At 39.3% G+C, this 23,934-nt stretch overlaps 1 protein-coding gene across 2 annotated transcripts in view; it reads right to left on the bottom strand.

The window, feature by feature from the left end:
• The window catches only part of gnav1 (guanine nucleotide binding protein (G protein) alpha v1), an 85,632-nt gene that overhangs the window by 48,532 nt on the left and 13,166 nt on the right, over positions 1 to 23,934 (bottom strand). For both annotated transcript variants that reach the window (XM_057843158.1, XM_057843159.1), the window contains exons 4-5: positions 9,694 to 9,786; positions 9,156 to 9,316 (exon numbers count right to left, since the gene is read on the bottom strand). In XM_057843158.1, coding sequence (XP_057699141.1) covers positions 9,156 to 9,316; positions 9,694 to 9,786 — 254 coding nt within the window. The remainder of the gene's footprint in view (positions 1 to 9,155; positions 9,317 to 9,693; positions 9,787 to 23,934) is intronic.

The raw sequence follows: 23,934 nt of genomic DNA on the forward strand, positions 1-23,934 counted from the left end.
GTGACACGCGTGAGCCAGCCAATTGGAGTGAAGCATTTGAAAGTTATTTTTAGAACAGCATTTCTCAGGGGCAGTTTACATGGCGACTCTGCGACACAAAGACCCAATGACTGAGTAGCGGACTTGACTCGCGTGCATATGGTGTCGGCGAAAACGAAAAATTCTGAATCCTGCCTCCAAAGTGGAAGAATCCGATTGCCAGGAATTGAGGGGGGCTTCCTCGGCATGCATATTAAAGGCTCCCGCGGCGCGAGACCACGACGTTAACGTCAGCACTCCCACACGTCACATTGGGCGTGCGCAGCGGTGCTACTAAACATTAAAAACAGCAAATATGGCGGAATGTCGGCTTTAATTTACTGTTTTAATAATATTTTTAAATTAAATATGTTGAATGTTTCAATTTTTGTGCCTTTTTGAACAAAACAAAAATGCCATTGCTTCGAGTGGGCGGGCATATTTTTTTCCGGGCTGAGGGAGCTTAGTAGGGTCAAAGTGCATCATTCTCTGTCGCCCTGTAAATATGCACTGCGCCCTAGGGCCTGGCATGAATACTACATCGTTTTCATGCGGAATTGCGAAATTGTTCAAATGGAGGCACAAATGCAAATTTGAAATTTTTCGTATTCTCGGAGAGTCGCCATGTAAACGGCCCTTCACACTCGCTTTCCAGACTCCGCGGAGTGACAGCAAAATACTGAGCCACATGAAGTTGGAGGAAGAGGCGAAAAAGGTACGGCAAATGGTGTGCTCAAAACAACGCAAGATTGATGCAGAAAACCATGTTTAAGGAGGAGTGGACCAACACATTTTTGTTCATTTTACCTGGTGGCAGCACAAGACCGCTATGGCTCATCTGTTCAGAGACGGTAGCGCTTGTAAAGAGCAGCAATTTGAAAAGGCACTATGAGACGAAGCACGCAGTTTTTTCGCAAAGTTTTCCTATGAACTCTGCCATCTGTTCTCCAAAAACAGCGGAATTAAGGGCTCAATATGATCGCACCTCAATGCTCATGGTTCATTCATTTACCGCACAGCAACGCGCAAATGAATGCTCCCTCAGAATAGCGTGGATATTGGGTCAAAACAAAAAGTCTTTTAGTGACGCACCGATTGTCGAAGATTGCATGAGTGCAGTTGCTGAAACTTTGCTTCATGGAAAGCAAAAAGAATAGGTCTGTCAAAAAATAAAGCAAGTCCCCCTGTCAGCATCCAAAACTAAAAAAAAAAAAAAAAAAAGAGTCTTGAACACGCTCTTATGTTGCTATTTAATGATTCAATTAAAGCACTTTTTAGTTTTATGCACCTTTTATATATTATTTACAATTTTGAATGTTGTAATTATCAGCATGGCCACGTTAAGATACGTTTGTATTTTTTGGAAAAAAAGAAGCATTAAAAATATTTCCGGACCCGAGATTGTTGTAATTTTTTAATTTCGGACCCAGAGGATTTTTAATTCATGACCCCTGGTCTATCGTATTCCTCGTCGAATACTTTATAAGAAAAACATAACATATATGCATCTAAAATAATCCTAAACAATTTTATTAACAATTTTAATACTCCTGTTAGAAAGATTCCATAGGTATGCGTTCGTTCCCATAGCAACCAGTCAGCTACTTCCTGTTATTGTCCTACGTCACTCGCGCTGCGTATTCTGGGACCGAGAATAGGCGCAAGGTGCGCATTTCGAGCACAGGACGGCCACCTATTAGAGGAAGTATTAATCTGTGTGCGTCCATGAACGAATCTAAGTATTTCCTCTTCATGCCATAAAGTTCTTATGGTAAGTTAGAGCGGTTATCAGCGCGACTGTTTCGTGTTTTTACTGTTACGTCGGCTGGTTGCTCCCGCTTGTTCTCGCTGCGTCGAGGAGAGTGTTGTTTACATTATATTCGTGTTGCACATTTGTGTTAAGTGGGAATGTGTTAGTTTATTATCTTAAGACGATGATGTACATCCATATGAGTTTAAAGTGCTTAGTTTTCACCACTTTAATGGCCAAGATGACCGCACGTGCACGCAGCCTGCATCCGGGTTGTGCGCGCACGCTCGCTCACGCACCCCCACCTTTGTGTCATTGTAATGTGCGAGTCATGTATGTGTGTTATTGACTGCTTTACAGTCAATTTGCATTGTTTATTGTATCAGCACTAATATGATGTAATTTTCTTTCCTTTCAGAACCACACATATACCCACACATTCCAGTCTTTTTCCACACACATACAAATACATCAACAACTTTCCACACATGCTCTCATCTGCTCATTGAGGGATTGTAATATCAAGTGCCATTGCTTGTATATAGTTGTGCATGTTGCCAAGTTGGATTAAAAGTGCAAAAGACCAACTCCACTCTCCGCTCCTTGTGTTCTAACAGACACCCCGAGGCGAATGAACCATAAAACCTATTGAACCCAGAACCTCACACAGTCCATTAGTCCAAATTAGAATTGATAAGGGAATCGGTAAAGAATCAAATCATTAAGCAATATCAATAATGGAATCGGAGTCATAAAAATCTTATCAATCCCCATCCCTAGTCACCACAAAGAGGTTTTTCCTTTGAAATTCTTGTGAATAAATGCTTAAATCCCTGAATTCTTTATAGATATGGGTGCAAAACAGTTTCGATTCTTGGTTAAAAGCAGAAAAAAAAAAAAAAAAGAAGCAGTTAGCATTTATTTTACGTAAATATGTCGAATTTGCTGCTTGTCTTTAAGTCATTGTGGCGCCGCCTTGTCACCACAAAGAGCTTTTTACGTTCAAATTCTTGTGAATAAATGCTTAAATCCCTGAATACTTTATAGATATGGACGTAAAACATTCTCGAATCTTGGTTAAAAGCAAAAAAACGGGCAGTTAGCAGTTATTTTACGTAAATTTTGCAACATATAACGCCAATGCTTTAGTGGCTAATTTCTCTTATTGATTCATTCACAACGTTTCAAAATGCATGCATGGTGCGAAAAAATGAATCCTCGAACAAATCACTCCTGAGACAATCCTTCCTGTTTGTATGCGGTGCAGCTTTCGTACTTTTTCAACCTAAATCCGGCGTTAGATCGCTGCGTGTGTTTGAGAATAACTCCTCTTGATGTGGGCAGGCCCCCTACTTGATGGCGTGGCGCAGTGTATGGCGGATGTGACCCGTCAATATAATTATGAAATCTATGGCTAAACAATGTGTTCCTAGCAAATTGTTTTTAAAAAATTGGCAACGTAAATCATGATTGTGGTCTTAATTGGCTTATCTGTATAAATCAATTTTCTTTGTGAAATATGGAGTCTTTAACAGGAAACCAGCGATCACAATTACAGCATTTTGGAAGGGATAAAGAACCTGACCACAAACTCTGTCAGAGTCAGTTTTTCCCGCTCAATTTGTGCCTTGTGACGTATAGTCCAGTCAGTGCATCTTATATATGTCTTTTGATGTGATTATCCCTGCAGCTTAAAGTCACATATGGCTTATAGCAGGGGTTTTCAACCCAGTCCTCAAGGCACACTGTGGGTCCTGGTTTTTGTTCCAGCCGATCCAGCAGAGACAGTTGAACCAATGAGGCTTCTGCTAAAACAAGCCACACCTGACTGCAATCAACTGATTGCACTTGTAAAACACCAGATTGGGGAAAAAGTGTTGTCATCTTGTTTGGTAAGAATGAAATCCTGCACCCACAGTGTGCCTTAGTGGAATAGGTTGGGGACCCCTGGCTTATAGAACATGTGAAGGAAATTTATTCATGCTTATAAAACACATAAATGCTGTGATACTTTAGTCATTTGTTAGACTATTCATCCAGGTTCTTGTGTTGTATTTCTTTGACCATAATACAAAGACGTTCTGTTGACTGTCTGATGAGATTTTTACTCCCTTTTTTGCCAGCCACAGCCAGGTTCTCAAGGTTGTAAGTCACGATGTTTTTCTGTGGAAAACCACCAGAGTTGATACTTAAGTCTCACTATCGTTTTCATAAGTATCGTTTCACAGTAAGCATCCTTGGGTAACGCCCTTTCAACAGTATAAATGTCCAGCCTCTATTGTACTTCTTTGTACTCTTGCGTGTTCAAGGCTCCTTGCCGGATCACGCCATTGTATCCTTGATATATCAAGTTTTTATATAAAGTCTTCGAAGCAGGCAATCTTTGGTTGAGTCTGATTCATTTCTCTAATCGAGCTATCGAGGTAACATTTGTCTTGGGAGTTCAAACTTGAGCTTTCCCGACAGAACAGATAATCTTATTTAATACAAGTATCTGTACTTGTACAGAGTGAGAGTACTTAGGCCACCTCTGGTGGCTCTCAGTGGGGGACCAGTGACCTGTCAGTGTAAATAACTACAGATCAACAGCCTCTCAATGGGTGGAGAATGAGACCGGACGGCCTCCCCCAGCTCTGACGTTCACATATCGTCTTCTCTACGGTCACCTTTCATTTTGAGTTCTCATCATGCTATAATTTTCCTACAGGACTAGTGAGACGTCTTAAATGTAAAGCAAATATTTACAAAGTATATATATATATATAACATGCAGTGGTCTCCACCATGATTGGCACCCCTTGTGAAGATGTGTTGTGTCTCATAAAACAACCCCGCCCCAAATAATACTGTATAGGACCACAATGGCAGGGGGAAAAAAACGTAAAAATCATCAAATTGTGACGGAAATGCAGATTAGAAGAATGAAATTGGAGTGACACTGCCCCAACATTAACCACGGTTGCACCGATGAGATGAGACGAAATCATACGTCAGGGGTCCCCAAACTATTCCATATCGGGCAGCGGTGGGTGCTGGATTTCTTTCCAACAAAACAGGACAATAACTTTGCACCAATTTGGTGTTTTACAAGTGTAATCAGTTGATCGTAGTCAGGTGCTGCTTGTTTTAGCAGAAACCTCATTGGTTAAACAGCCTGTGCTCGATCAGTAGGAACAAAAACCATGACCCACAGCGGCCCTTGAGGACCAGCTTGGATATCCCTGCCATACATCCTCATTTTGTTCACATCGCTTCCTCAAAATGTGACATTTAAAAAACAAACAAACACGTATTTGTGTGTAAAACAAGCTTTTTATCTCCTCAATAATATCTCAAACTTTAAATTTAAACACTGTACTTTGTTTAAATCCAACCATTCAGGTTTAGCATTTCACATTCAGTTTGTGCTGGCACATATTTTAGCCATGTGCCAGTGATATCTAACTTACAGTGGTATGAAAAAGTATCTGAACCTTTTGAAATTTCTCACATTTCTGCTTAAAATCACCGTCAAATGTGATCGGATCTTTGTCAAAATCACACAGATGACAAAAACAGTGTCTGCTTTAACTAAAATCACCCTAACATTTATAGGTTTTCATATTTTAATGAGTATAGCATGCAAACAATGACAGAAGGGGGGAAATACGTGAACCCTCTGCCTAAAGAGACCTAAAGAGTAATTAAAACCAATTTCTACCAATCAATTTGAGTCAGGTGTGTGCCCAAACACTGATCAGTGGTTTAAAGCTGCCCTCCCCACTATAAAACACACACTTGGTAAGAATGGTCATGTTGAGAAGCATTGTCTGATGTGCATCATGGCTTGGTCAAAAGAGCTGTCTGAAGACCTGTGATCAAGGATTGTTGATTTGTATATAGCCGGGAAAGGATGGGGGTGTTCATCAATCAGCAGTCAGAGAAGGTGTCTACAAATGGAGAGAGTTTGGCACTGTTGCTTCTCTCCTATTTAGTGGCCGTCCACCAAAGATAATGCCAAGAGTTCAATGCAGAATACTCACAGAGGTAAAAAAGAACCCTAGAGTGTCTGCTAAAGACAGAAATCACTGGCACAGTCCAATATTTGTGTGCACACATCAACTACATGTAAAACTATGGCCATGAAGGGTGTTCATGGGAGGACTCCACAGAGGAAGCCAGTGCTGTCTAAAAAAACATTGTGACTCGTTTAATGTTCGCAAAAAGGCACTTGGACACGCCACAGATGTTTTGGCAAAACATTTTGTGGACTGATGAAACCAAAGTTGAATTGTTTGGGAGTAACACACAACGTGCTGTGTGGAGGAAAAATGGTTGCCTGGTACACCAGACTCACTACAGACTCACCGCAGTTCCAGCTATAGAGTCTGGTGACCATTCGGCGGATCAAATTCCCAGAGTGGAGCAAGCCACGGCAAACAGACAGCGGAATGGACCAATCAGCGACGGGCGGACGTGCCGTTGATAAAGCGACAAGAAACTAGCTCTAGGGAATAAACATACGAGGAGAGCGGAGATCGGAGAGGTTTATTCAAAATGGCTAGCGCGAGACATACTGTTGGTTTTAGCGACTCGATGTGTTTTTGGTCATTTAAAACTGAATTTACCACGGATTGGAACATATTCTTGGCTTTCCTGTTCGCATCTGCGTTGTTTTGGCGACGACTTCCAACGCACAAGTGTGACGCAAATAGGCATGTGCCGGTATGAGATTTTGACGGTACGATAACCTTGAGGAAAAATACCGCGGTTTCAGGTATCACGGTATTGCAATTATTAGCTCCAAAATGTGTGATTTTGAGATGTACGGGTTAAAAAAATAACTTTTTTCTGGGATTAAAAAAAAAAAAATTCAGAACATATTTGCAAATTGGAACATGAATGTAATGTTAAATTAAATAAACAAAAAAATTACAAATATTCTAAATAAAATTAAAATCAATAGAACTTATAGACTACCCACAGCCACAGCCCAGGTTGCTCAAGATTAGAGCAAGAACAAAAATAATTGCTATAAAAAAAGCAAAACACTTCTAAATAAAATTAAAATATATCTACTGTACGACTTTTTATTTTTTTGTGAGTGGGCAAAATGCTCAAGTGAAGTTTCACCATTTTCAGCCACAGTGTCAACTGTAGTCATGCCTTTGTGTTAAAAAGACATAAAGAAGTCACAAGTTATTAAGTTAAAAACGTATAAGTTAGTTAAATATTGTTGTGTAAAGGTTTCATCTAAAAAAAACATTGGGAGTGAGACCTCTTCTTGTCCAGCGAACGTGCATTTGTGCTTAGAGCAAGATCATCTGTCGCGATTAGCGATCTTTGATATTATTTCTTTTCCTTTATTCAAGCTTGTTTCTCAGTGGCCGTGAGATTTATAACATCGACGAAGTTGCTATCGCAGCTAAGACTAGGCTAACATTCGTCTTTGTATGTTTTTAGTTAGTTTGTATTTTGAATTTGAAAGGAAAATGTGTGTTTTGTTTTTGGCCAACTTTTTAATGGTGTTCACAGATATGACTTCCTCACATTCTGCTGTGTTTGTTCTAATGAAGCTACTCAGACGTGTAAGAATACTATTGTACAACATTTTAAAAGTATTTGTTTTGTTTATTTCAGTTATCATGATTTGAGACGTCCATAAATTCAAGAAAAGTACGCCTTGTGTTTGGAGTGTTTCTTTTTGGTTCGCTGGCAGAATAGCGCCACTGATACATACAGCAACAACCGGAGAGGGAGGGGTGAGTGCTGCCGCTCCAAGACACTTCTGGCTGCATTTTTGGGAAATATATAATAGCGAATATCGTACTACGGTATGACGGAAAATTTTAGTGGTTTTGAAACCATGACGTTTTCATACCACGGTAAACCTTGAAACCGGTAACCGGCACATGCCTAGACGCATATAAACAAATCTGATTGTACGGATGATTTTGGTCAGGCTCGAGAGGCCAATAAGGAGATGGTCCCAGGCTCTTCTCACAGTGTTTGAAAAATACAGGGAGAATAGTCTGGCGGTGCCAGGCAAGAAAAATGGAACAGCTCACAAACATCAACATTTTATGCCCACCGTAAAGCATGGTGGACAGAGCATCATGATTTGGGGCTGTTTTGCTACCTCAGGGCCTGGACAACTTGCAATCATTAATGGGAGAATGAATTCAAAAGTTTATCAGGATGTTTTGCAGGAAAACCTAAGGCCGTCTGTCAGACAGTTGAAGCTAAAAAGAGGATGGATGCTGCACAAGACAATGATCCAAACACAGAAATAAATCAACTTCAGAGTTGTTTCAGAAGAACAAAATACACGTTTTGGAGTGGCCAAGTCAAAGTCCAGACTTGAACCCCACTGAGATGCTGTGGCATGACCTAAAGACAGCGATTCATGCCAGACATCCCAGTAATCTGACTGAACTACAACAGTTTTGTAGAGAAGAATGGGCCAAGGTTAGTCCTGACCGATGTGCCAGACTGATCTGCAGCAACAGGAAGCGTCTGGTTGAAGTTATTTTTGCCAAATTAACTTCAACTTTTTTTTTTTGGGGGGGGGGGGGGGGGGGGGGGGGATATTAAATGTGATTGTTCACTTACTTATTTTTCCCCTTCTGTCATTGTTTGAATACTATCCTCCTTAAAATATGAAAACCTATACATGTTTGGGTGGTTTTAGTTAAAGCAGACACCGTTTTTTTCATCTGTGAGATTTTGACAACGATTAGATCACATTTGATGGTGATTTAATGCAGAAATGTGAGAAATTCCAAAATGTTCAGATACTTTTTCATACCACTTTAAATACACTACGTTTTTTGTTACATTTGATATCTCTCTTGTATGTCGTTAATCAATATTAGACTAAAACTTTAAAGGTAAAAAACTCCCGTCATATGCAGTGTTATTCTCTGTATGGTTCTTAGTGATTTTTTTTTCTGTGGGAACGCATCCAAATGCGTCCTTCCGTAAAAAAGGTTGACGACACCTGGAGTAGACTGACCCGTTTCGCTATTACAATTTGCCGGAATTGCAGTGAAGTGGGGCAGTGACCTGTTAAATTCAACAATTTGATGAGACGCGGTTAAAAAAGATCACTGTGTGTGACACTCATTTTGTAATTACTGTCACTCACAGGACTGGAATGGAACAAAATTGATGGGTTCATTGTCACATTTCAGTCAAAAAGAGACATTTTTAGGATTATTCATCCTTAGCATATGATTGTGGCCTGCTGGGTGCGATACTAGTATTTGTTTATCATTGCACTGTAAGTTTAATAACCAGTGGCAGTAAGCACATGGATGAGTAGCAGCCGTAAAGTCCAACTAATTAGACCCCTGCATCTTTTCAGCACAGTGTGTGTGTATCTGTTTGCATACTAGGAGGCACTTACTACAGCGCTGAGTCATTGAGCTCATACTCGTATCCCCGGGCCACCGCAGCTCTCACCCCCTGGTCAGCCCACAAACAAGAGAGGGCGTGGCTCAGGAAGGGAAAAAAGACCTGATCTTCATCAAAAGAGCGACCACACGACAGCACTGAATGAGCGTGCACCTGTAAAAAGAAAAACTCAAATTGATGTGGCTGCTCTCTGAACATACCATCAACATAAATGTGACTGATGAACACATTGGTGGCAATTATCAGAGGAAACACTTTGATCATCATCTTCTCCCAAGAGGTAATCATCAGAGGGTGGAAAGTGTGTGAGCTCTATTACTTTGAAATATGAGTTTAAAATCAAATTAAACCTCACAATTAAAACCCTGAGGAGCGTGATGAGGTCAGTCGTGTACAGAGTGGAAAGACAAAGAGTCACGGTGGTGAGATGCTGCATCTTAGTGTTTATCTGCTCCAATTACAAGATTTAAGTGATGCTGAAGATAAAAAATACAGGATAAGGCAATGTCAGTACAACGGAAATGGTGTACCTTGTTCCTGCTGCTAGCCAGATTGATGCGAAGGATGCCCATGCCATGAAGAACAAACTTCATGGAGGTCAGCAGGTTATCCAAAACTGCAGGCTGAGACATCAATAAACACTGATATAAAAAATGTTCCAAACAAGATTACAAAATCATTTGAAAGAGAGCCTACCAGTAATTTTAAACATTTCATTTGTTACATTTTTTTTTACTTTTTCAAGGTGAAAAATTACATTAGCCAGCAAAGAAAAGTGATTATGTGCATTAAATCATTGCATATTCACAGTATGACAATCACAATTTCTCTTATTTCAGGTTTTCTAATATATTCTGCATTATTTGTTGAAAACCATCCTCTCAATCAATCAATACACCGTTGATATAACAGTATGGCACTGGCGCCGCCATGTGGAATTTTGGTGCCATTTAACCCCTGTTCCAAGTACAGCAACTAAAACTAATACTCATGAGCAGATCAATAATTGGTTAGCACTCATGAACCTCACCAAAGCTGTAGTAAGGGATCTGGAATGTTTGTAGAATAATTTTGGCTTAGTTGTGATTCTCACAACAGATCAAGTCATTGTTTTCTAAACAAAATGAATGTAAACGCATGCTGAAATAAGATGTAAAAAATAATAATAACAATAAAAAATAAAAATACAAAGCAGGGTTTTTCCATTATCTTTGTAAAGGCCTCACTTTACTGTATTGGATGCCGTGGCAGATTCATCAAATTTGGTGTAAGTGACTGTGGATACTCATGTATGTACAGCAAGGGCGTAGGTTTGGTCTCAATATTGGTAGGCGCAATATAACAGCATAACCATAATGTACACTTTTTGCTGGGGCTAACCCTAACCCTAATTAATTGATAGGCTAAATGATTAATAATAAATAAATCTGTATTGACCTATACTTTTAAACTGCAAATGTATAACATCTTACTCTGACATTTTTTCTTATATCTAGTCGAATAATTTTCTCCATCTTGTTTTGAGTGTTAAGGGATAACAGATTAATGCATCAGATTCTTCCACTATTTGTTCCTATTAAGCCCATACATCTAAAAGTTGGTCATTTTTCACCTAAATCAAGAAAAAAATGCTTTCAAATCATGTTTTGAACCATATCTTTTCTTGAATTAAGAACATTTTCTGACAAACAACTTTTTTAAGATTTAATATACAAACTTTTAGCTTAAATAAGTCTGTTAAGCTTATTTTCAGCTAGCCATTTTTCTTATTTGAAGAAATCTGAGTAAAATTTACTTGAAGCACTGGCAGATAATTTAACTTATTTCTAGGAGTGGGAACCTCTTGGTACCTCACGATATGATACGATTTGCGATACAAAGCTCACGATAACGATATAGCGATACAACGATTTTCTAGGATATTCTACAAAAAACTAATAGACAGAAAAACAAGCTTCTGCTGTGAATTTGAATGAGTTTATCACTAGTAGACGTCCAATCCATTTGAACTGGGAGGGTGGCAGCGAATGAACATTCGTTCATTCACTGCCATCCCTCCCATTTCAAACAGATTGAACGTCCATGGCCGTCAGTGGCAGACAATGCCAGGCAATGAGTAATTTTGGGCCATTTAAGGTCATTCACCTGTTAATTTTCAGTTACTTCCTGTTGATTTTGAGGTATTTTATGGGTCACTTGCTGTTTATTTTGTGTACAGAACAGGAAGTGACCTGGGAATCACCCAAATGAACCTGTAAATGCCCTAAAATAAAAAGCAAGTGACCTGTAAGTGCCCCGAAAATCGGACCGAAAGACTGTGAATGCTCTGGTTTTGAATGAACAAACGTTCCCAGTCTAAATGGATTGTGCGTCGAGCACCATCAATGGCAGCCTTTTTTTTTTTTTTTTTTTTTTTTTTTTAAATTGACACCTTTTTAAAACGATATCTCGATTCTTGATAGGAGCATATCAATAACCTTTTGGGATACAAAGTATCACGTTATATCACCATTTCGGTATTGTGTCACGCCCCTACTTATTTCTAGTACAGTAGATTTACACTGAAAACAAGGGAATTTAACCCCCCACCCCCACACCACAGTTTTAAGGAGGTGGGTTTTTGCAGTGCAATATGTATTGGTTCAGGTGATACATCGTTTGATTCAAACCTTTGTTTACAAAATCTACTAAAGAAACATTTTGAAAATTTCCAGAATGTCTGGATTTTATTAGCAAATTTAAATTGCATTATTTGAACACAAATTAACAGGAAATAAAAACTTGTTAATCATCTCTTAAGTATCCAGAAATGCAAAACAATAAAAAGATTGCCTAAATACCACACAAAATTGTCTAAATAAATATAACACACACACACAAAAAAATTCGTCAGGGAATAACAGAAATAAATAAAAAATGGAGCCTTCCTTCAGGATTTGTTCACAAGCTCAGCCAAACAACAAAAAATGAACGCCCCTTTGGGCTGCTTTAAGACCACAAATAAAATAAAAATGAAAACTGGGAAGAAGGAGGTAAACCTTGGTTCACTACATTTCTAACAGTTTGATTAACGTTAACAGTAGAAAACATCCAGGAGGATATTTCTCTCAAAGCAGCTTCCTCCTCGAGTTTGAGAAATTCGCACAGATTAATGTTATGCTAACTCTGATGCAGGTCTGACTTTCAGTAGAAAAATTAGTGGTATGTTACACAACATTGATGTTTTTAAATTACTTACAGTGGCTGCTGCTGGTGGGGAAAAAAAACGTCTAATAGACAATCTAAATTACCAATATAACTGAAGTCATTATATAATGCAAATAAGTTGCTTAAAAGTTGGTGGGGACAATTTGAGCATCCTGAAAAGTTAGTAGTGTTATGTCGCTTCAGTCCCTATGCAAACCTACGACCTTGATGTAAAGGTGTCATCTGAGAGTAGACTTGCACAATAGTAATGACTTTAAAAAACAGCTCAAAACTCTGCGAAATTTAGAAAAAAAGTATTTAATTGACTTCAGAGAAAAGAGGCTCCTAAAAACAATGAAAAAAGCATGCAACCCCACCTGACACGTCAGTCTACTGCCAGCTAAAAATAAGCTTTGCATTCCATTACGATTCTATCACAGTCTGATGGCTGCTCACTTTAGTGTCCACGTGGGGAATTGTTACCGTCTCAATAAAACTTTTGAACATTTTATAAGATTTTGTTGACAACACGTTGGTGAGTTGAGCCGCTAATATGGAGGAAACCCCAATCTCAAACAGTCAAAACTACCACTATGTGTACCATTAAACAAGATTGGCTCAAAATGATACAGAATTGAGTTCTTACTCTAAAAGTGGGTTGTATTTCAACAGCTTTCAGGACGTGACTTAGCAACTAAATCCATGATATATGTACATGTAGTAATACTTGGACAATCCGGTATTATGATGGAAATTTTGCATCACAGTACTAATGTCTAATTCTTCATTATCACAACATTTAAGGCAAGGCACATTTATTTATATAGCGCAATTCAACACAAGGCAATTCAAAGTGCTTTACATCACAAAGATCATAAAAATCACATTTAAATCAATACAACGTAAAAACCAAGACAAAAGATCGCACTTAATCACAAATAGAATATAAATAAATAAATAAAAATAAAACAGGAATAAAAATAAAACAAAAACTACTACTACTAATAATAATTGAAATCAGCAATGGAGATAAGCACAAGAGGAATAGAAAGCAGGTAGATTGAATATATAGCCAGTTATGGATATGCAGTGCTAAACAAAAGCGTTTTTAGCCCTGATTTAAAAGAGCTAACAGTTTGAGCATACTTCAGACGTTCAGGTAACTTGTTCCAGAGGTGAGGAGCATAATAACTAAATGCTGCCTCACCCTGCTTGGTTCTTGTTCTTGGAACATGCAGAAGACCGGTTCCAGACGACCTTAGGGGTCTAGATGTCTCATAGGAATCCAACAAGTCAAGCATGTATTTTGGTCCAAGGCCATTAAGTGTTTTGTAGACGAGCAGTAGTATTTTATATTCTATCCTTTGACTCACTGGAAGCCAGTGTAGCGATTTCAAAACCGGTGTAATGTGGTCCAGCTTCCTTGTATTTGTGAGGACTCTGGCTGCAGCATTCTGTACTAGCTGCAGCTTCCTGACTGATATTTTATCAAGACCTGTAAATATACCGTTGCAATAGTCCAATCTGCTGAAAATGAATGCATGCATAAGTTTTTCCATGTCTTGTTGAGTCAGAAGCCCCTTAATTCTGGTTATATTTTTTAGGTGGTAATAAGCGGATTTAGTGACGGACATTAGATGGCTATCAAATTTTAGGTCTGAATCAATAATTACGCCAAGGTTTCTGACTTAATTTGTAGCTGTAAGTGACATTGTGCTAAGTTGCCTGCTTATCTTTGACCTTTCCTTTTTTGGCCCAAAAATGATCACCTTTGTCTTCTCCACATTTAACTGGAGAAAATTCTGGCACATCCATTCATTGATTTGATGAATGAATTTACTCAGGGAGACTAAGGGACTATAATCATGTGGGGACACAGAAATGTACAGTTGTGTGTCATCTGCATAGGCGTGATAGGAGATGTCATACTGTTCCATTATCTGAGCTAACGGAAGCATATAGATGTTAAATAAGAGTGGTCCAAGAATTGACCCTTGAGGGACTCCACACGTGAATTTGGTTCGTTCTGACTGATAGTTTCCGACTGACACAAAGAAATCCCTATCTTGTAAATAGGATGTGAACCACTGAAGAATAGTGTCAGTAAGCCCTACCCACTGTTCCAATCTGCTGAGTAGTATGTTGTGATCAACCATGTCGAATGCGGCGCTGAGATCCAATAGTAACAGAACAGATGATTTGCCTGCATTGGTATTCCGACGAAGATCATTTAGGACTTTGATAAGCACGGTCTCGGTGCTGTGTTGTGGCCGAAACCCAGACTGAAATGAGTTAAAAAGATTGTTTTACATCATAAAAGTCTGGATGTGTTCGAACACAACCCTTTCGATAATTTTCCCCAGGAATGTCAGATTTGTTATTGGCCTGTAATTGCTAATGGTTGAGGCATCCAGATTAGGTTTTTTTAGGAGAGGTTTTATTACTGCAGTTTTTAAAGTCTGTGGAAACTCTCCTGTTTGGAGAGAAGAATTTATAATCTGAAGTATGTCTGGGGCTATGCAATGAAAAACAGTTTTGAAAAAGTTTGAAGGAAGGATGTCAAGGCAGCATGTTGTGGGCTTCAATTTTGACACAATTTCTGTTAAAGTGGCATAGTCCAAGAGGCTAAACTGTCCAAGATTGACGTGGGGGACATTTTGGGAGGCATTTAGTGTACCAATTGTTAATCTGGAGTTGCACACAGTCTGTCTAATCTTTAGTACTTTGTGTGTAAAGATCTTAAACATGTTTAAATGTAATGTGAGACATGACCTTAAAGACAGAGCACACAGACAAATTCCTTAGAGTGCAGTTGGCATGTGCACTGTATGCTCTCATACAAGAGAGAAAAAGCATTCTTGTGAACATCAACACCAGCATGGGGAAAAATGTTTTATTTTTTAAACCTTTAATAAATTTGGAGATTTGTGTTCCAAAACCATTTTGCAGATAAAAATCAGCCCGAATTTTTTTGGCAGAGGCGCTGGATTCCTTGGATGCGATCTTGTGTTTTTGTTCTGCCGGCCTCTGACCACGTTTGTCTCATTTAATCTAAAAATCTCAAACTCTGCTGCTTTAGCTGTGACTCTTTGCTGACCTTTTAAGTTCACAAAGGCACAAAAACAAAAGAGTATAATTTTTGTATTGTTACTCTGCATGACAAATGATTTTTAAATGGGTTATCTTTTGACATTCACATATAAATTGTAACCCTTTCAACCAACCACTACCATACAGTGCCCCTTTATTTCAGTTTTTTGTGTGTGTGTACATTTAACACAAATACTTCAGTCCATCAAACCAATTTTAATATCTCACAGACAACCCAAGAAAATACAAAATGCAGTTTATAAATAAAAATAATAATAATATATTTAGCGACAAAAACACACAAAAAAAACATCCAAGCCTAGCTTGCTCTAAGTGAAAATTGCCCCCTGGAAACTAATAACTGGTTTTGCCATCCTTGGCAGCAATAACCAGGATTGGGCGTTTGCAATTATTTGGTGATGAGTCTTTCACATTTCTGTTTTTTTAGCCCACTCTTTGTTATTATTATTATAATACAGGGTTCCTAGCATTAACTGCTTGTTTAAAGTGCCTACGACAGCAAAAAGCATGGTTACTTCATATTTCACGCAGAATTTTATGCTCCTGAATTAAATGGACCGCTTGGATGTGTGTGGAAGCAATCGTTACATTTATTAAATTGTTTTAATCCTGCGCCATGAAAATGAGTGACTTCCGGCTCCAGTCTCGGGTTGTGGACAAATGCGAATGTGACGTCACCCGGGTCAGCATCGCTTCATAGCATGCAGATGGACTGCGGATTTAGTTGATTTTGAGGATTAATTTGTTTATTTTTCGCATCACGCGAGCCAAATGTGCTGCAGTTTTTTTTTTTTGCTGCACCAGGGAGAGGCGTGTGAGCCTTTTTAGGTTTAAAAAAGTTCCAATTCACCCCGAGATTGGCCAAAACAAGTCTGACAACCGTGGGAACATTGGACTTACGAGTCCAAATCGTGTTTTGTAATATGTCAAATACTGGGATCATGACACACGTTTGAATATGGAGGTGCCTTGGATTTTGTGGCCACAATGCTCCTTGTCCACCAAGAATGCCACTCAGCCGACGACCGGCGGCTTGTCGTACAAACTCCTCGGTCCTCTTCGCGTGCCCGCTGGGAGAGCGCTATACTCTGTTTATGCTCGTGCAGTTCTCCATATAGTCCAGACTTCCAGCCCCCTCTGCCCTCTTCGTGTGCCCGCAAGTAGGAGAACGACGAGCTGTACTTGCTCGCTGCCGGAGGGGTTGCCGATCGGTGAAGACAATCGACAACCCCGCCGCCTTGTGACATGATCCTGGGTAGTTTTGTGTGATTTTTCGATTCGAAAGGCGAGAATAAGACTTGGAAATACGCTCGATTCAGGTTAGCATGTCGGCTAGCTGTCACGCCTCCTGGTTTGTTTACACTCCGGGGCAGGGAATGACAAAAGCCAGACTAACTCCGGTGCCATAAAATATCATTCGGGAGGTGCAAGAAGTCGACAGTTTTGACCATTATGGAGTAATTTTGCCATGTCGTACTGAATAAATCCATTTTTAATATTTCATATTCCATTTAGCACAAGACTGTTATTTGTCATGACCACACCATATATTTAGCAATTGGGGAAAAAAACTTAGATAAAAAGAATATGCTGTAAAAATATTGAGACTGAAACAATGACATTGTGCTGCTCTTTTTTGTCTCATTTTTCTCATTCTGAATGATTCCCCCTCATTGGGCTGAATTCTAAATTAGATGAAATAGTGACCCTGCCGATGTCATCCTCCAGCTGGGGATGCTAGAGGGCTACAATGATATGCAGGCGCTAAACGGCAGATTAAAAGACTAATTTCTCATCATCTGCACTTTGTCAAATTGCTGTATATGGTCAAATAGTCTCAAAATATGATACTAATTCACATAATAATGGTATTTTAGATTTTTTTTATGCTGTCACAGGCACTTTAAGGTCACACCATAGCATCTCAATTCAATTTAATCGGATTGTTGTCCTAACGTATGATCCATGAGCACTTGACTTTGAGGGCACAAACTGATGAATGGAATATCTCCTTCAGAATTTTCTGGTTAACAGTGGATTTTGGGCGAAACATCGTCTCGCGATAATATCGGCAAACAAGACATCACGATACGTATCAAGTTTGAAACAAGTGGATTACAATATAGAGCATAGAGATGCATTGCCAAGTGATTTGAGCAAATTAGCCTATGAATAGTTTAGTGTAACTGCTTTACTAAACCAGCAACTTTACCATGATTAGCCACTAGCCATTTTGCAGCCCTCATGTGGAAGGGAGCAACAATTCCCAGATATAATGTGTCAACAGAAGAACTGACTCCCAGCCACTTCACAAACAATGAGAAGTGATTACAGGTGACACATGATTAGATCAAAGGTCATTCAAACCCACTGTTTCAAAATAAACTAAAATTATCACATAACAACACACTAAATAGCATAAATAGTGATTAATGGAAAAAAAACGAACAGTAAATGAAGAAATAATTAGCACAGAACATGACGTTTGAATGCCATTAACATCTGAAACACTGAAATGACCAATGGCCAAATGAAGCTTGTTGAAGCAATGAAGCTTTGAAGCTGATTGGTTCAAAGCTTCATGGTGGTTTATTTGCTCAATGGCACTGTCAAGTGGTCTTTAACGTTTAAGCCCAAGAGGCCAACAGTGTTGAGAATTCTACGGCTGTTTAAGAAAATGATATGCATGTGCTTCTCTTACTATTTGAACAAAATGCAACAAGTGTTATAAGGAGAATTTGGTATCCAGTGTTTGGCTTTCAATGTTTTTTTTTTTTTAAAGTATTTATAACTCTAGTCAACATTCTTTCACAGCCCGAAATCCACAAAATGTTAGCCTGGTACACCAGACTCACCGCTCTTCCAGCTATAGAGTCTGGCGACCAATGAGCGGATCAAATTTCCAGGGCGGAGCAAGCCACAGCAAACAGACAGCGGAGTGGACCAATCAGCGATGGGCAGACGTGACGTTGGTAAAGCGACAACTCGCACGGCACAAGCAAAGAGCGGAGAAGTTTATTTAACATGGCTAGCGCAGGACACACTGTTGTCGATGGCTTGTGTCGATGTGTTTTTGGTCATTTAAAACTGATTTTACCGTGGATTAGAACATATTCTCGGCTCTCCTGTTCGCCATCTGAGTTGTTGTGGACACAACTTCCGACACGGAAGAGTGACGTTGTTTGTTAAGAACACGTCACGCAAATAAACAAATCTGATTGGACGGATGATTTCGTACTAGCTCGAAAGGCCGTTAAGGAGGTGGGTCCCAGACTATTCTCACACTGTTTGAAAAATACAGGGAGAAGAGTCTGGCCGTGCCAGGCAAACAAAATGTGACATGACAGGCAATCGCCATTGCATTTCGTGGCCATGCTATGCCGTAGTCTGCATTCCATTTGCATGTGCAAATGAAACTAAATTAATAATGATAACAATTTTTTTAAAAACATTTTTTTATATCATATTATGTTGTGTAGGATCGCATCATATCATGAATTTAAATGTATCGTCCCATCACTAGTAGACAGCAGAATTCATTGTTCAATCAATCACTGTAAGTTGTCCTTGTCCTGAGGCAGAGAAACAGCCTCAGACCATTAAAGTGCCTGTGACACGAAAAAGCATGTTTATTTCATAATACACGCGGTATTTTATGCCCCTGAATGATATGGACCGCTTGGATGTGTGTGGAAGCGATCGCTATTTTTATTTAGTTTTTTAAATCCCGCGCCATGAAAATGAGTGACTTCCGGCTTCGGTCTTGCAATGAGGAGGAGGGCGCTGTGACGTGTACGGTAGAAGACGTCCTCTTCACGCTACAGTGTACTGTTATGTATGAGGACGAAGGATTCAGCTGATTTTGCGGATTCATACGTTTATTTTTCGCATCACGCCAGCCAAACGGCTGAAGAAAAATCATTCTGTATGAGGGAGAAGCGTATGCACCTTTTTGGAGTTTCAAAAGGTTCCCATTCACCGTGGATATTTACTGTGGGACCATTGGACTTACGAGGAAGTGAGTAAACATCTTGTTTTGTATTATGTCAAATACGAATACAGCGATTACAAAGTAAACACTACACACTTCCTTTAAATAAAGGACAATTTACGTTTGATCATTGATAGGCATGTAAAAAGCTCTCCTAATGCTCATTAGCAGCAGCACGTTAGCTGCACAACAACTCCAGCCACCCTCCTCCGGGAACGAACTGTAAATTGCTCTCCGCCGGGCGGTTTGCCAATCCGCAAAGACAATCGACAACCGGGTCGTCATGTCAAATAATCCAGGCTAGTTATGTGTGATGTTCCGCTTCGAAGACTTTGAAACATCACTTGGTCCGGGTTAGCATGTCGGCTAGCTGTCACGCCTTCTGGTTTGTTTACATTCTCCGAAGCCGGGGAAGGGAAATGACATATGTCCAATTCAGGTGTCATAAAATATCGTTCGGGAGGTGCAACAGTAAAGGTGAAGTCGACAGTTTTGACAATTATGGAGTAATTTTGCCATGTCGTCCTGAATAAATGCATTTTTATTATTTCATATTCCATTCAGCACAAGACTGTTATTTGTCATGACCATGCCATTTATTTAGCAATTGGGGAAAATACTTGGATAAAAAAAATCTCCTGTAAAAATATTGAAGTAAAGAGACAGAAACACTGACATTTTGCCGCTCTCTTCGTCGCGTTTTCCTCGTTGTGAATAGTTCCCCCTTGACGGGCTGACTGGTCCTTCTCAAGCCATTTATATAGCTATTGGGGAAAAATACTTGGATAAAAAGAATATCCTGTAAAAATATTGGAGTAGAGAGACTGAAACAATGACATTTTGCGGCTCTCTTCGTCGCGTTTTCCTCATTCTGAATAATTCCCCCTCAATGGGCTGAATAGTAAAACCGATGAGCCCAGTCTACCGCTGACGTCATCCACCTGTTGGGGACGCTAAAGCCCTATAATGGTAGGCGTGGCTAACCGGCAGAATAAAAGACTAATTTCTCGTCATCTGTGCTTCGCTAAATTGTTGTATATACTGTAGTTGAATCATCTCAAAATATAATTCTAATTCACATAATAATGCCATTTAATATATATATACGTGTCATATGCTCTTTAAATTGCCCATTCTTCAGTTGTTTCCGCCCTTTGGTTAAAAAAAAAAAAAAATTTAGAAACTGCATTTTATACTTCCATGGGTTGTCTCTGTGTGATATTAAAACTGGTTTGAGGAACATAAACCTTTGTGGTTGATAATAAAGAAGCGAAGACTTTATCACGGCACTGTATACACACATTTCTCATATACAAAACAGGACACAAAATATGAGGCCTCAAGTGCATCACTCAGTAGTCACCTGAAACCCTACTTTTGCTACCAAACCTCTATAGGAAACTAGAGTAAGTAAAAAAACACCTGGACCTGTCTGTGTGTGACTGCATGTTTGCAGACGGAACTGCATCAATGTCAGCAGTCATTGAACAACTCTCAGTCAATCTCAGAATCTATCTAGGCACACTGAGGCATTTTCTTGCCTAGTTTGGAAATTGGTTTGGTGTCATTAAGGCCTTGTTCAGTAGGCAGGCAAAATCTGACTTTTACTCATCCAGATTGAAACTGAATGGCTCTTCTGTAATCTGAACAGTGCCAAAGCACGGAATCTGATTTTTGCGAGATGGATTGAAATCACATACCTTAGGTAGTTTTATATTAGATTTGGACAAGATGCTTCTCAGTCTGAACAGCTCAAATGGGATTTGACTGTTCGTGACGTCACTTTATGCTGGATGACGCCATTGTTGCTACAGCCACCTGTCAGGAGTGTCAAAAATGTGGCCCAGTCTGAACAGGCCCAGATCTGATTTGGAAACTTGCTAAAAATAGTGTAACAACTCAGATTTGAGGAGGAATCTGACTGAAATCAGATTTGCCTACTGTCTGAATGCAGCCTTCTAAACAACAATAACAAAGTTTGTATGTCTTTTAAGTAATTTGCATAACAGAAAGCTTCACACATTTACCAATGAAAACTAGCTATAAAATGAGTAGCTGCAATGCAAATGAGTTAAATGCAAGGGTAGGAAAAATATTTGTACTCAAATCATCTTCTTTACACAATGTTGATTCTTTGTCCATTGGCTTGTCGACAGTAAAAACAAAACACTGCTGCCTCTGGCTATGGATGAAGAAAGGATTAGATGAGAAGTCCCCTTCCTCCTATTTCTGACTGGTAGACATTTAATTGCCCTAATATAACACAAAAGTTGAGAGAATTGAGATTCAGAAACATAGGCGAAAGCTAGTGTATAGGTGTCCACTTTGAAGCACTTCAAGTTGATCAACGCTTCACTTGTGTTAAGAAAGGCAGTGCAGCAAGCAAACATTCAAAGAAAGGGGAGGCGATATGAGTGTGTGCACAAGGCAGGGTGTGTAGGGGGTTGGTAAAAGTTACGGAAGTGCACATTTGGATTGAGGTGTCTATTTTCCAACAGAAAATAGAAACTTCCAAATGACAGCAACATCCAGCTGACAACAAAAGGTTATTGCAACATTTGTACAAGCTTGTACTTGTAGACTGTTTTGGTATACAAATTAAACACACCCACTTCAATTGAAAGTGTACACCTGCACGGCTGCACCATCTAATAAAATCATTACAAGAGTACAAAAGCACCCTTAGCATGATATGACTCACTCTTGGAACTGTCCATCCAGCCATCCTACCAATTTTTATAGAGCTTATTATTATTGTGGATGTGCTGGAGCCTCGCCTAACCAACTTTGGGGAGAAAGGTGTAAATGTTATAACTACTCATCCACTGTGATGCCTATTCACTACACGGGATGGTGTTGAAAAAAATATGACAGGACAAACCAAAAGTCAAAACAACAATAAAAATTATAGCGAGTTACCAAAATAAATGGAAAAACTTCCCACTGCGATCCATTGTAATTCTTCACTACTGCAACCACAATAATCGAAATATTATCTTGAAATGTATCCTTTTAGATGACCAACATGTATTCCAATTTGCATCTTGTTTATATTCTGTACTATGAAATTCTCAGTTGTTGTTTTCATGTTCATGACACGTCTTGGTTTTCAAGAGTGACAATGACACAATAGCAAGATAGGGGCAGCGGAAAACAGGAGCTCATTGATATAAAGAAAAAAAATGTTCTTTAGCACAACCAATTGAGCCTTTGTGCAGAATTTCAAATAAAAGTATTCAAAGAAATACAACAAACTGGCTGTTTAGCTTTGTTACAAAGATGTTACATCATCTAACCTTTCTGACAAGTGACAACTTTCCCTAAATCTTACTCATGTATACATTTTTAGTAGACTAGATTATTGTGATGGTGAATTTACAGGTCTTAAGAAAAAAAATAAATCGGGATGTTGCAGCTAAATCACAATACTGCTGCCGAAGTCCTTACTAATTAGTAGTGGTATCAACAATAATCGATGCGGCGATGCATCGCGATGTGGGGCATGGACGATTCGATTCGATGCGGCAACAAGTCGAATCGATTCAGCGCATTTTAAAATATATAAGTACGTTCAAAAATCTTCCCTGCGCAATTCCGGTGATGCAACGGTTATGGTTTCCCCATTTGTGTTATAATTCTCATGTTTCATTTTTTACACACTACATAACTCTGGTCAAGTTTCCCACCAACCTCGTAGAAGCCAAAATGTCTCCAGATGTCTGCTTTCAATGTATTAGGTGCATCAATAATCTTTTTCGCTCCCTCTTTCTCCGCTTCAGCCATTGTTATGTTATGTCCTATGTCTTAGAGGTTAGATCTTGTGCCCGAACCCGAACGGGTTGGGTCGGGCCCAAAATGCTAAGCATTCACGTTCGGGATATAACCGAGAGCATGCTCTCTGTATTGCGCATTTGCTTGTGCATGCACATGAACGCAGTGGCGCCACCCGCTTTTTCTTCTCCCGCTGTGGCGCTTGCGATTCGTTACGAAAGACACTTTTATTTATGCACACAAAGGCAACACAAATGTGATCCTTTTGAGTCCTCTCGTCTGTGTCTGTGCAAAACCGCACGTTTTTTAAAAAAATTTTTTATATTAAACTTTCCCGGCGTTATTTCGTTGTGTAAATGCTTTTATAATGATCATAAAAATATGTAGACTATTTAAACATTAAGAAAACTTTTTTTCTGCCAACTCGAAGAAATGAAAATAAATTGCTGCTGCTGCGTTTTTTTCCCCCGCGTCACTCCAAACAAACAAACAAAAAAATTTGGGTTTTTTCGGGCTGGGCCTGCAAATCTAGTTAATCGATCGGGCTCGGGCCGCGTCGGGTCGGGCTGGATTTTTTTTAAGCCCGATCTAACCTCTACTATTTCTCTGCTCTCTCTATTGCAAAACACTGATATTACCTCAGGGCAATAGTCCCATCGCAGGACATGCAATTGTTTTTTTAATGTTAAATTTTGTTTTTCCTCATAAAAGC

Source organism: Corythoichthys intestinalis, chromosome 8 (genome assembly GCF_030265065.1).
Source record: "Corythoichthys intestinalis isolate RoL2023-P3 chromosome 8, ASM3026506v1, whole genome shotgun sequence".
NCBI lineage: Eukaryota > Metazoa > Chordata > Actinopteri > Syngnathiformes > Syngnathidae > Corythoichthys > Corythoichthys intestinalis.